This window comes from Bos taurus, chromosome 21, assembly GCF_002263795.3.
Source record: "Bos taurus isolate L1 Dominette 01449 registration number 42190680 breed Hereford chromosome 21, ARS-UCD2.0, whole genome shotgun sequence".
NCBI classification, from domain to species: domain Eukaryota; kingdom Metazoa; phylum Chordata; class Mammalia; order Artiodactyla; family Bovidae; genus Bos; species Bos taurus.
This window is the reverse complement of record NC_037348.1, coordinates 65,347,242-65,360,997: the sequence shown is the minus strand read 5'-3', so window position 1 is coordinate 65,360,997 and position 13,756 is coordinate 65,347,242. Positions and strand designations below refer to the sequence as shown.

The 13,756-nt window shown below is 43.7% G+C and overlaps 1 protein-coding gene across 5 annotated transcripts in view; it reads right to left on the bottom strand.

The window, feature by feature from the left end:
* WDR25 (WD repeat domain 25) overlaps positions 1-13,756 on the bottom strand; it is a 149,451-nt gene that overhangs the window by 55,854 nt on the left and 79,841 nt on the right. For 3 of the 5 annotated variants that reach the window (XM_005222205.5, NM_001206428.1, XM_024981817.2), the window contains 1 exon segment: positions 1,499-1,646. The exons of 1 other annotated variant lie outside the window; for it this stretch is intronic. In XM_005222205.5, the coding sequence (XP_005222262.1) occupies positions 1,499-1,646 (148 nt within the window). 5 annotated transcript variants of the gene reach the window in all.

Sequence of the window (13,756 nt, the reverse complement as noted above, 5' to 3'; positions counted from 1 at the left end):
TGCGTGACAAAGGGGACTCTGGAGGCGCCAGTCTCAAGGAGTAAGTGGGGCCTCACCCTGAACAGAAGGCTACAGAAGACCCTGCACACAGCAGGCACTTGGTGACAGGACCTCCTACTGTCATTGACTCAATGGTCACCATTACCCAGCGGGACCAAACCCCCGGAGCCGCAGCTCCCTCTCGGCCTGGACGGGCTCCCAGGAAGGTCACGGTCTGAGGAGCGCACACACCCAGCACGGTGGAACGGGCATGGAGTCTGCAGCGGCACAGGTGTGGCTCCAAACCCCACCTTCCGTGCACCCCTGGAGGCCCCGAGCCAGTCCCTTGCCCCTCTGAGCCTCAGTTTCATCACCTGGGAAATGGGGAAAACGGTGGCTGGCAGGATCGACGTGTCACATGCAAAGCCTGGAACACTGCACCCACCGCCCTCATGGCTGTCAGCCTGGTCACCACCCCACCGACTGACAGCCCCCGGGGCTCGGTCACAGGCACTGCGAGGCACGCATAAGGCTACCCTGCATGACCCAGCAGGAGACAAGGACACTCGGGGTGAGGAACAGACCCGCTGCACCCGAGCCGTGGGGCAGAGTGAGGGCCCAGGCTCTGGGGGTGCTCAGCCCACGGTTTGCTGGGCTCTGGGAGAAGCCTGGGCCCCCAGCGTCTCCCCAGCTTGGCCAGGCAGCCACGGGCATCCCAGGGATCAGTGTGAACCCAGGCCTCCCCTCCTGGCCCTAGTGGCGGTACCCAGAACAAAGTGAGCCAGGAGGAAGCCAGGGAGGCACCAAGGGCAGCCAGCCTGGGGTCAGGGGGCTAGGCTGGAAGCCAGCTCCGTCCTCACTGGAGAACCACGGCCAGGCCCGTGGTGCTCCCAGCGCCTGCCGCCCAGGAAAGCTGGGGAGTGGAAAAGTTCCCTCGCTGACTTCTCTCTCCTTCTCGCCCTGCTTGTCAAGCACCCCCTGAGGACCCAGCCAGCACAAATCCATCTCACCCAGAGGCCGGTGCGGGGCAGGCGGGCATGAAAGCAGAACTCGTTTGCAGACTTCCCTTATGAGCTGGAATCGTTCCTTACAGCCTTTCAACGGTAATGAATTGACAGGAATTCTAAACTGATTCCAACCAAAGGACACTGTGATAAAGCTAAATCTATTTCAGTACAAATTGCATGTCAGAAGTTGATTAAAAAGCCACCTCTTTATCCAGCCCCACAGCTTGGGGCCGAGACAACCTTGGGGCTCTGTCCTCCAGGCGAGTTGGCCGAGGCCCACCGTGAACCTCTCCGTGGAGAGGCTCCGTTTCAGCCAAATGGAAACACACTCCCCAAGCTGCATCGCCCCTGATCCCAGGTGCCCCAGACCTGAAAATGGCTGCAGCCTGTGGCCGCAGGATTCCACCCCCGCACCCCAACCTGGCCAGGAGGAGCCTCCCCAGAGAGAACGTTGGCTCAGCTGCCAGCTCGCAGGAGGCGGCGCCTCGGGGGAAGGATACAGAAAAACATACCTGTTTCGAGGTCTGTGAGGTGCAGGGCGAAGTCGAAACCGCCGCTGAGGATGCGCCGGCCGCAGGGGGACCACCGGGCGGCCCGCACTGCCTCGCTGTGCAGGGAGTAGGTCTGCAAACAGCTCCCTGAGTCCACGGCATTCCACACCTACAAGGCAAGCACAGCGACACACGGCACGAGTGGGACCCCGACCTCGGGCTCAGCTGGGCCCTCTGCATGGGGAAAACGCTCCCACAGTGGAACTAGACTCCCCATATTTGACCTTCCAAGCAGGATCTAGATGCGAAATTCTCTTGGTGGGAATACAATAAGGCCTTAGGACTGGCAGGTCACGAGGGAGCCGTTCCCAAAGTTTTTTCTGGGGTTAAGGGAGCCCACAAGGAAACAGCCTGTCCTGTATCCTGCCACGCACCTGCCCAGCCCTTCTCACCTGCTTCACACCTGCTCGCCACCTGTGCCTCTGACCTCTGTCCTCTGAGACAGGACTTTCTGAGCCCCGCAATGGACATGGCAGCAGGCCAGGCCATCTGCATACGTCCTGCTTTAAGACTAAAATCCAAACTAGAGCCTGCCACACCGGTGCCTGCAACCAGACCAGGAGCAGACACCTGCCTGAGGGGCACGCTGTCCTTTTTCCTGGGAGAGAAGGTACCATCCCTCCCTGGGCCCCTGCTCTCCGTGGAGAGTGATGCTCATGGCAGAAATCCCTGTGTACACTTAATGACCTCTGAAATGTGTTTTTAAGCCCTCAAGTACAGAACTGAACATTCCGAGAGCAGGGACCATTCGGGCGTGAAAGAGCTGCATTTGGCTTCCCACCAGCTCTTGCAGCAAACTCCGCCAACCACCATGAGCCCCCCAGGAAAGACTAGCAAGCAAGGAGCCTGAGCCAGCTAGCCCTACGCCTGACACAGGGGGGTGCTCAATAGTACAAGTATCCCCCTCTCTGGTGTCACCCCAGGAAGAAGGGGACACTCTCACCAACCCTCCGAGCTGGGTCAGAGGCGTGAACAAAGGAGCCAGGAGGCACCTGCTGCGCCTCCCGAGTGACGCTGCTGCTCGCAGGTCATGTGACTTGGCCGAGAAGCTTGGCCTCTCCTGGCCTCAGTCTCCACCTCCACCTAACGGGGGTAAGAGGGGCCCCACTACGGGACAGCAGTGGCAGGGAACGAGAGAGGGTTGGGCACGCTGCACCGTGCCTGGCGCCCGGCAGGAGCTGCGGTGCTGGAGGCTGTGCTTTCTTGAGGCGTGTAGAGCATGTGGTTTTTAACAGCAGGATTCCCTGACCCTCTCTTGTTTCCTTAGTAAGAGTAAACCCAAAGCATGCCCACACGCATCCACAAACTGGATGTGAGCAATAACCTCCCCTTTCAAGATGAGAAAATTCACCCTGTCACATTCTGAAGGTTCTCAAAATGCACAGGATCAGAGTTCTGAAAGCGTTATTTCCCAGGCATATGTAAATATCTAAGATTAAGAAAACAAGAGGTCAACAGTGGCCTTCAAAGGATGTTGAGAGACCTCGGTTCCTTTCTTCCTTGTGAGGGGTCAACAGCTGGGGTTTCAGACTGAAAAGCAAAAACCAGCAGCATTTACATTTAGAAATATGAACAGAAATAACAGAGGAGGCAGCCAGAAGACTTCAAAGTGAAGTGGGAATTCATGGTGGAAAGGCAGAGCACAGGAAACTGCTGTTTTTTTTCAAAACTATGTACAAGTATGACTTGAATAGAAACAATAAAGTAAAATTAATGAACTAGATCTACAGGGTTACAGTCCTGAATACATAAGGCAATGCACACTGTTGCATATATTCAGTATGATGTCATCTAAGCTTTAAAAGCACATAAAAACACCACCTCACATCCATTAGAATGGCTTCTATTATTTAAAAAAAAAAAGAGAAGAAGATAAGTGTTGGCAAAGATGTGGAGAAATCAGAACCTTTGTACACTGTTGATGGAAATGCAAAACGGTTTGCTCACTAGAGGGAAAAAAAGTATAGCAAAACCTCAAAAAATTAAACATAGAATTATAATATGAACCAGCAATTGTTCATATTATATATATGTGTGTATATATATATATATATATAACCATACACTTGTGTATATATGCTCAAAAAAGTAAAACCACGGTCTCAAAGACATATTTGTACCCCAATGTTCATAGCTGTTGATGGATGGGGCTGTGTTCCCTCCCTGTATTTTGGCTGAGGCCAAACTGTGGTAAGGGTAAGGGCGGTAATGGTGACCTCCTTCAAAAGGGCTTATGCCAGAACTGTTGTATTCAGTGCCCCTGACCCCACGGCAGCCACTCAACCCACGCCTCCACCGGAGACTCACACAGGCAGGTCTGACTCAGTCTCTCGTGGGGCCGCTGCTCCTTTCTCCTGGGTCCTGGTGCACACAGGTTTTGTTTGTGCCCTCCAAGAGGCTGTTTCCCCAGTCCTGTGCAAGTTCTGTAATCAAGTCCCACTGGCCTTCAAAGTCAAATTCCCTGGGGGTCCTCAGCCCCTTTGCCAGATCCCTACATTGGGAAATCTATTGTGGGCCCTAGAACTTTCACAACAGTGACAAAAATCACTGCAGATGGTGACTGCAGCCATGAAGTTAAAAGACACTTGCTCCTTGGAAGAAAAGCTATGACCAACCTAGACAGCACATTAAAAAGCAGAGACGTGACTTTACCGACAAAGGTACGTCTAGTCAAAGCTATGGTTTTTCCTGCAGTCATGTATGGATGTGAGAGTTGGACCATCAAGAAAACTGAGTGTTAAAGAATTCATGCTTTTGAACTGTGGTGCTGGAGAAGACTCTTGAGAGTCTCCTGGACTGCAAGATAAAACCAGTCAATCCTAAAGGAAATCAGTCCTGAATATTCATTCAAAGGACTGATACTGAAGCTGAAGCTCCAATCTTTTGGCCACCTGATGCAAAGAACTGACTCATTTGAAAAGACCCTGATGCTAGGAAAGATTGAAGCCAGGAGGAGAAGGGCATGACAGAGGATGAGATGGTTGGATGGCATCACAGACTCGATGGACATGAGTTTGAGTAGGCTCCGAGAGTTGGTGACGGACAGGGAAGCCTGGCGTGCTGCAGTCCATGGGGCTGTGCTGCAGTCTGTGGGGTTGTGCTGCAGTCCATGGGGTCACAGAGAGCTGGACACGACTGAGTGACTGAACTGAACTGGACTGAATGTCCATAGCTGCATTCATTATTCACAACAGTCAAAAGATGGAAGCAACCCAAGTGTCCACTGATGAATAAATGGATAAACAAAAGGTGATCTATATATATAACATACATGTATATCACATACATGTACACTTACACAGTGAAATATTACTATCTTAAGAAATGAAATTCTGACACATCCCACCATATGGATAAACCCTGAAGACCTCACGCTGAGTGAAGTGAGCCAGTCACAAAAAGTATAATCTCACATACAAGAGGTTCCAAGAGCAGTCAAAATCATGGTAGAAAGTAGAGCAGTGGTTACCTGGGATTGCCGGGAGGGGGAAATGGGGATCATGTTAATGGGGACACAGTTTCAATTTTGCAACATGAAGAGTTCTGCAGATGCATGGTGGTGATGGCTGTACAACAATGTGAATGCACTTAGACTTGTTGTCTAATCACTAAGTGGTGACCAACTCTTTTGCGACCCCATGGACTGTATAGCCCAACAGGTTCCTCTGTCCACAGGATTTCCCAGGCAATACTGGAGTGGGTAGCCATTTCTTCCTCCGGGGGAATCTTCCTGACCCAGGGATCAAAGCTAGGCTCTCTGCATCGGGAGTGTGGAATCTCAGCCACTGGACCACCAGGGAAGCTACCTTAATGCCAATGAATCTACACTGAAAAATGGCCACATCTTATGTAGCCATTACATATTATGTAAATCTTATGTGTATTTCATCACAATTTTAAAAACACACAGAAGGGACTTCCCCGGTGGTCCAGAGGCTAAGACCCTGCACTCCTAATGCAGAGGACCTAGGTTTGATCCCCAGGCAGGGAATTAGATCCCACATGCCTCAACTAAGACCCAGCACAGCCAAATAAATAAATTAAAAGTATTTTTAAATGTTTAAAATAAATAAAAACTCACAGGAAGCAAAACTCTACCATGTTTATTTGCACACTGAAGAAGGCTGAGCACCAAAGAATTGATGCTTTTGAACTGTGGTGTTGGAGAAGACTCTTGAGAGTCCCTTGGACTGCAAGGAGATCCAACCAGTCCATTCTGAAGGAGATCAGCCCTGGGATTTCTTTGGAAGGAACGATGCTAAAGCTGAAACTCCATTACTTTGGCCACCTCATGCGAAGAGTTGACTCATTGGAAAAGACTCTGATGCTGGGAGAGATTGGGGGCAGGAGGAGAAGGGGATGACAGAGGATGAGATGGCTGGATGGCATCACTGACTCGATGGACGCGAGTCTGAGTGAACTCCGGGAGTTGGTGATGGACACAGAGGCCTGGCGAGCTGCGATTCATGGGGTCGCAAAGAGTCAGACACGACTGAGCAACTGAACTGAACTGAAGAAGACTACAAAAATCTTCATGGAAGGCCTTTCCTGGTGGTCCAGTGGCTGAGATTCTGCGTTTCCACTGCAGAGGGCACAGGTTGGATCCCTGCTCAGGGAGGAAGATCCCACAGGCCTCTCAACCAAAAAATAAATTCAAAAAGAAAATACATATGGAGAGGGTAGTCACTTCTAGGAATTGAGGGCAAGGGGCAGGGCTGGGGGAAGGGAGCTGTGAATACCATCCTGTATTTCCCCTGGAGAGAGGCAGAGAGAGGGTCAGAAAATCAATGTGCTCTGCAGCACATGTGCCCAAATGTTCCCATCTATTAAATGCATTCATTTACTTATTCATTCAACAAACATCTCCTGAGTACCAGACGTTGGAGCGGGAAGGAAGGGAAGGAGGAGGAGGAGGGGGTAGATGGGAATCCCAACCAAAGAAAGAAGAGACTCTGAACCCTGTGACACCAAGGCCAAATCAGCGACCAGAGAGGTCTGATTTCTCGGCCACCACCTCCTGAACCAGTCGTGGAAACACGTTTCAGGAAATCCAGCAATCCCTAAGCTGCCCAACAACTCCCCTCCAAAGTGAAAAATGCGTACTTGGCTCTCCTGGTTGATATATACACAACGATAGCATCAGAATCAATGCAGACCAGTCAGCCGCTTCCCAAAGTACCCGGGGTGAAGAAGAGAAGAATCTTTGCTAATCGCTCTCCCTAATTGAATTTAATGTTCACTGTCAAGTTTTAAAGATTAATTCCCAAACACTGCAGCAGTCTGACATGTGTACCTTTTTTCAATTAAGTAATTAAGAGATCCCAATCTACCTCTGTGGAGTTAAGGAGTTACGGCTTCTGTCAAATGTGCTAAGATGACTTGATGTGTTAACTGGAGACATTCTGTGTGTCCAACGAAAGATTCAGGAAGAACATGGCAAGTGAAGTGTGGTGCTGTAGCTTGCTCATCCCACATTTTCTGAGGCTTCCGTGTCCTGGTTCCTGAGTTGTGGCCCCACCAGGAGCTCCCCCTAGTCTCTCAAAACCTATTGCTTCAGCCACAGGTCATGTTCTTTCGGTCTGTCTGCCTGCCTTTTGTTCTTTGTTATAAAACAAATACAATCTCCATTTAAAAATACCCAAATTCTATAAAAGTACTGAAAGGAAAACCCCATAGGAACCAACAATAGGACTGCTGTTTCTCTGATGATATTGGAAATAGTTGTGTTCTGTGAAATTTAAAAAAAAAAAAAGAGAGAGAGGAAACACAAAGAAAAAAATAAGAGTCTGCCATCATCCCACCACCTGGAGACAACCGTTTCAGACTTCTGGGTGAATCTTCATTTGGCCTGGTCCTGCCAGCTCCTGCCTTGTGGCTCTTCCTGGTTTTAAGCCCCAGCTCCTAACCTCCTGTCCATCCTTGAGCCCTTGCTGCCCCCCAGGATATCGTTCTAGAGACCACTGTCAGGCTTGCACAGCTTAGCAAAATCCTGTGTAGTCAGTGCCCAAGCCTTCACCATACCATTTACCTGCAAAAGCTGTGAGACTCCTTCAGGGTGAGTATGTTCAAGGGCTGGAATTGTGCTGGATCCACCGACTAATTTGGGGAGATGACTTAACAACACTGAGTCTTCTGATCCATGAACAAGATATATGGCTCCTTTTATTTAATTTCTCTTGTTGTTGTTCAGTCATCAAGTCATGTCCAACTCTTGCAACCCAGTGGACTGTAGCCCTCCAGATTCCTTTGTCCACAGTATTCTTCAGGCAAAAATACTGGAGTGGGTTGCCATTTCCTTCTCCAGGGAATTTTTCTGACCCAGGAATCATCTAAGCAATGGTTTAGAGTTTTCTGATGAAAAAATCTTAGATACCTTTTGTCAAACTTATCCCTATTAATTTCATGTTTGGATGACATTATAAATGGTATTTAAAATTTTGTCATTTCAGGTTCTTCTCTTCTAATATGCAAAAATACAATTAATTTTTGTATATTGACCTTGAATTCTGCAAACTTGCTAAACTATTAGTCCTAGAACTTTTTCTGTACATTCAGTAGAATTTTCTACATGAACAATCATGTATATGAACAAAAACAATTTCACTTCTTTTCCAATCTAGATATCTTTTATTTCTTTTTCTTGCCTTATTGCACAGGCTATAATCTCCAGAACAATGCTGAATAGATGTGGCATGAGTAAACACCCCTGTCTTGTTTCTGACACTACAGGAAAAGCAATCACTCTTTATAGTTAAATAAGATGTTAGAGGTAGAGGTGGGAATGGGTGGGAGGTGGGAAGGAGATTCAAGAGGGAGGGGGACATATGTGTACCTATGGTCAACTCATGCTGATGTATGACAGAAATCAAGCCAATATTGTAAAACAATCATCATTCAATTAAAAACAAATACAATAAAAAAGAAACAAAACAAAAAAAGATGCTAGAAGTAATGTTTTCATAAACGTGCCTTAACAGTTTGAAAAAATTATCTTCTATTTCTAGTTTGCTTAAAGTAAAGGGATGTATGTAGGATTGATTTGCTAAATTTTATTTGAAAATTTTACATCCATGTTCATGAGATATTAGTCTGTTACTTTCTTCTCTTGCTTTGGTACCAAGGTAGCCTCATAGAACAAACTGGAAAGTGTTTCCTCTTCTTCGATTTCCTGGAAGAGTTTGAGGAGAATTATGTGTTAATTTTCTAGGGCTGCCTGTAACAAAGCACCACAAACTGGGCGGTAGATAGATAGATATGTACTGTCTCACAGTTTTGGAAGCCAAAAGCCTGAAATCAGGGCAGGACTGGTCGCTCCCAAGGGCAGTGAGGAAAGGATCTGTTCCAGACCTCTCTTCTTGACTTGCAGATGGCTGTCTTCATGTCCATCTGGTGTTCTCCTTCTATGCCTGTCCCCAAATATTCCCCTTTAATGAAGACGTAAGTCATACTGGGTTAGGGTCCATTCTGAAGATTTCATTTTAATTTGATTACCTCTGTAAAAATCCTATCTTTAAATAATGACATATTCTGAGCCAATGGGGGGTTAAGACTTCAAAATACAAATTTTGAGAGAGACACAATTCAACTCATAACAAATTGCTACTACTTCTTGCTTAAATATTTGGCAAAATTCACTAGTGAAGTTTTGGGGCATGGAGTTTTCTTTATGGGAAGGGTTTTAAATAGGAATTCAATTTCTTTAATAGAGACAAGGCTTTGGGAGTTATCTAACTTTGTGGGTGAGCTTTAAGTGTCTGAGTCTCTTAAGGGGTTTATCCAGGTCATCTAAGTTGTAGAATTCCTTGCTAGAAAGTTGATCACAACATTACCTTTGTTGTTGTTGAATTGCTAAGTCATATCCAACTCTTGCAACACCATGGACTATAGCCCACCAGGCTCCTCTGTCCATGGGATTTCCCAGATAAGAACATTGGAGTGGGTTGCTATGTCCTTTTTCAGGGGATCTTCTTGACCCAGGGATCAAACCCACGTCTCCTGCACTGACAGATGGATTCTTTACCACTGAGCCACCAGAGAAGCCCAACATTACCTTAGTACTCTCTTAATATCTTTAGAATTTGTAATTAAGTCACTTCTCTCATTCCTAATATTGGTAATTTGTATCTTTTTTATTCCTGATGAATGGTTAAAGTTTTATCACTTACACTGATTGCAAGGAACCAGTTTTTTATTTCACTGACTTTACTGTTTATCTGTGTTCTATTTGAATTATTTCTGCTCTATCTTTATCACCTTTCTTTTGCTTATTTTGGGTTGAATTTTCTTTTTCTGTATGTCTTAAAGTGGGAGCTAAGACCATTGATTTAAAATTTTCTTCTTTATTAATACAGGCATTAATGCTATAAATTACCATCTGAGAACTGCTCTAGCTACAGTCCACAAAATTTTATATGTTGGGTTTTCATTTGCATTTGGTTCAAAATGTTTTCTAATATTCCTATCAGCTTCTCCCGGGACTCAGAGATTATTTACATATGTGCTGTTTAGCTTCCAAATATTTGGAATATCTGTTATTGATTTTTAATTTAATCCTATCATCATTAGATAATATACTTTGAATAATTTCAATCTTTTTAAATTTACTGACACCCTTGTTTTATGGCCTATAATATGGTCTATCTTGGTAAACATTCCATGTACACTTGAAAAGAATGTGTATTCTGCTGTTACATGGAGTATTCTATCAATGTCAATTCAGCCAAGTTGAGTGATACTGTTGTTCAAGTTTTCTATACCTTTACTGATTTTCTGCCTACTTGATCTATTGATTATTGAGAAAAGGGTATTGAAAGCCCCAACTATAATTGTGGATATGACTGACTCTTCATGCAGTTCTATAAGTTTTGCTTCATGAATTTTAAAACTCTTATTAGGTGTATACATATTTATGCCCCTAATGTCAAGCACCTCATGTTACATCCTTTGATAAATGAACCCTTTATCATTATAAGATGAGATTCACTGAGGTTTTGGTTACATGGATTTCTAATTTTTCATCAGATTTGGAAAACTTTTAGCCATTATTTATTTAAATAATTCGTTCTGCTCTCCCTTCTTCTGAAGACTCTGATTTCATGTGTGTTGGGTAAGCATGACGTTGTCTCACAGTTCACTGATGCTCTGCTTATTTTTCTCCTAAACTTTTTACTATCTGTGTTCCACTTTAGATGGTTTCTGGTTTTCAAATTTGCTATTTTACAGTTAATGATTTGCAAATAATTACATCTAGTGTATTTTTCCTCCAAAACGTTTTTCACCTCTAGAGTTTGATTTGGATTTTTCTTCTATCTTCCTTAACATGCTCAAGTTTTTCTCTACTTCTCTGCATATCTGGGGCATATTTATAAAAGGTGGCGCAACATTCTTATTGGCATCATCTGTGCCACTTGTGGGTGTGTTTCTATTTTTCATTTTTCTTCTCATCATGGTTCAGATCTTTCTAATTCTTTCACATGTCTTACAATCTTTGTTCAGAAGCAAGACACCATGAATTTTACTTGAGTGGATTTTTTTTTTATTCCTATAATACTCTTAAGGTTTGTCCTGGGACACAATTAGATTACTTGGAAAATGTTCACTTCTTGCCAAGATAGTCTCTAAGCTTTGATAGGAGGAACCACAGCAGCATTTATTTAGGGCTGTTTTACTTCACTCCTGAGGCAATACCCTTGTGAATTACAAGGATTTCCCACTCTGGCTTATGGGAATATGAAATATTCATGGTCCTGTGAGCTCTGGGGATTGTTCATCTTATTCCTTTCAAGTGGCTCTTTCCTCACCTGGGGGAGCTTCCTCATACACATGTGCTGATCAGTATTTCACTGAAGATACTGAGGGGAGCTCCTACAGATCTCGGGAGCACCCCCTCTCGCCCCAGGCAGCACTCTAATGCCTGATTCTCTATTTTGAGAACTCTAGCTGCTGTGACGTTCCTGGATTCCAGCTCTGCCTCCTCAACCCAGGAAGATCACTGGGACCCGTCTGGGTGTCTCCTCCCTGTGCTATAGGCCAGAAACTCTCACCTGGCGGTAACCTGAAACAATCTCAGGGACCATGCCATTTTTCCTCTCTCAGCGATCACTGTCTACAGTACCTGGTGTTCAGTGTCTGAAAATCACTGTTCCCTTACATTTCCTCTGTTTTTCTTTAAGCTTGAAGCATAAATCTGGCCCCGTATTACTCCATCTCTGCCAAAAGCGCAAGTTCTCTTAAGTTATTTAGAAGTGTGTGATTTAATTCTCAAATGTTTATAGAGTTATTATTTTTTTTCAGTCATTATTATTTATTAAAAATTTAATTCCATTGTGATCAGAGACTAGGCTATTGTTTAAACCCTTTTAAATGTATTGAGATTTGCTTTACATCATAGCTCATGCCCTACCTTAGAGAAGTACTGTTTGAATTTGAAAAACATCTACACACTGCACTTTATGTACAGTGTTCCCTAAATGTTAGTTCAGGTAGCTGACAAGGTTACACAGATCTTCTGTCTTTACTGATCTGTCTAGTTGTTCCATCAATTACTTAGAGAGAGTGTTATAATATCCAACTATGGCTATAGATTTGTTTATTCTCCCTTGAATTCTGTGAAAACATCTTCATGTATTTTGAAGCTCTGTTATTAGGTAGAGATTGCTATATCTTCCTGATGAATTGATCCTTTTATCATTATGAAAAGTCCCTCTTATCTCTGGTAATACCTTTTGTCTTGAAGCCTATTTTATTGTTCAATACTACAATACTTTCGGTCTTCTTAAGCTTACTATTTGGATGATATCCCTTTATTCCATGCATTTACTTTTAGCTTCTTTCTTTTTTGCTTTAAGTGCACCTCTTGCCAACAATATACAATTTAGTCTTGCTTTTGTATCCATTCTAACAATCTTCTTTTTGATTTTTTTTTTAAATCTTAAAATTTTAATGTGGGCCATTTTTTAAGTCTTTATTGAAATAATTTTTTACAATATTACTTCTATTTTATGTTTTGTTTTCTTGGCTGACAAGTGTATGGCATCTTAGCTCCCTGCCAGGGACTGAACCCACATCCCCTGCATTGGAAGGTGAAGTCTTAACACTGGACTACCAAGGAAGACCCCTGACAATCTCCTTTAATTGTAGCATTTAATTGATATACATATAATGCAATTGTTAATATGAGCAGATTTACATCTATCACTCTGCTCTTTTTATTTCTGTCTTAACCTGTGCTTTATTCCTCTTTTCCTCCTTTGAGCTATGCCTCAACATTTTTTTAAGTGTTTACGCTAAGGATTACAATACACATGCTTAATATTTTAAAGTCATCTTAGAGTTAAACTGTACTAGTTTACATAAAATATAAGAAGCTTGCAACCATAAATATCTTTTCTTGAACCCTATCCTTTATGCTATAGCTGTTATATGTATTATACCCACATGTTATAAACCCCACAATGTAATGTGATAATGTTTGCTTTAAATAGTCATGTATTTTTTTAATGTAAGAGGAAAACATAATCTTTTATATCTTCCTACATATTCACCATTTACAGCCTCTTCAATTCTTCTAGAGATGTGAGTTTCTATCCGGTATCATAGTTCTCTGTCCAAAAGAACTTCCTTAACATTTCTGCAGTGCATATCTGCTCAACAAATTCTCGCCTACTTTTCATTCATCTGAAAATGTCTTTATTTCACCTTCATTCTTAAAGGATACAGAATCATGAGTTGAAATGTTTTTAATGGCACTCTAAAGGTGCCATTCCACTGTCTCTGAACTCTACTGTTTCTGATAAGAAGTCAGTATATATATTTTTATATCATTATTCCTTTCCACATGACATTCATTTTTCTCTGGCTACTTTTAAGATTTTCCTCTTTATCTTTAGTTTCCAGAAGCTTAACTATGCTAGGTCACAGTGTGATTTCCTTTACATTTGCCTTGTTTGGGATCTGCAGGGTTTGGCTTTCTTTTTCTTTTGAATCTGGAAATGTACATATTTTCACCAAATTTGGTGAGGTTTTAGGCATTATTTCTTTGAATAGTTTTTTCTTCCCCACTCTCTCTCTCATCTTTGACTCCAATTAGGAAGCGACAGTTAGAACCAGACACAGAACAATGGACTGGTTTCAAATTGGGAAAGGAGTACGTCAAGGCTGTATATCGTCACCCTGCTTATTTAACTTAAATGCAGAGTACATCATTCAAAATGCTGGGCT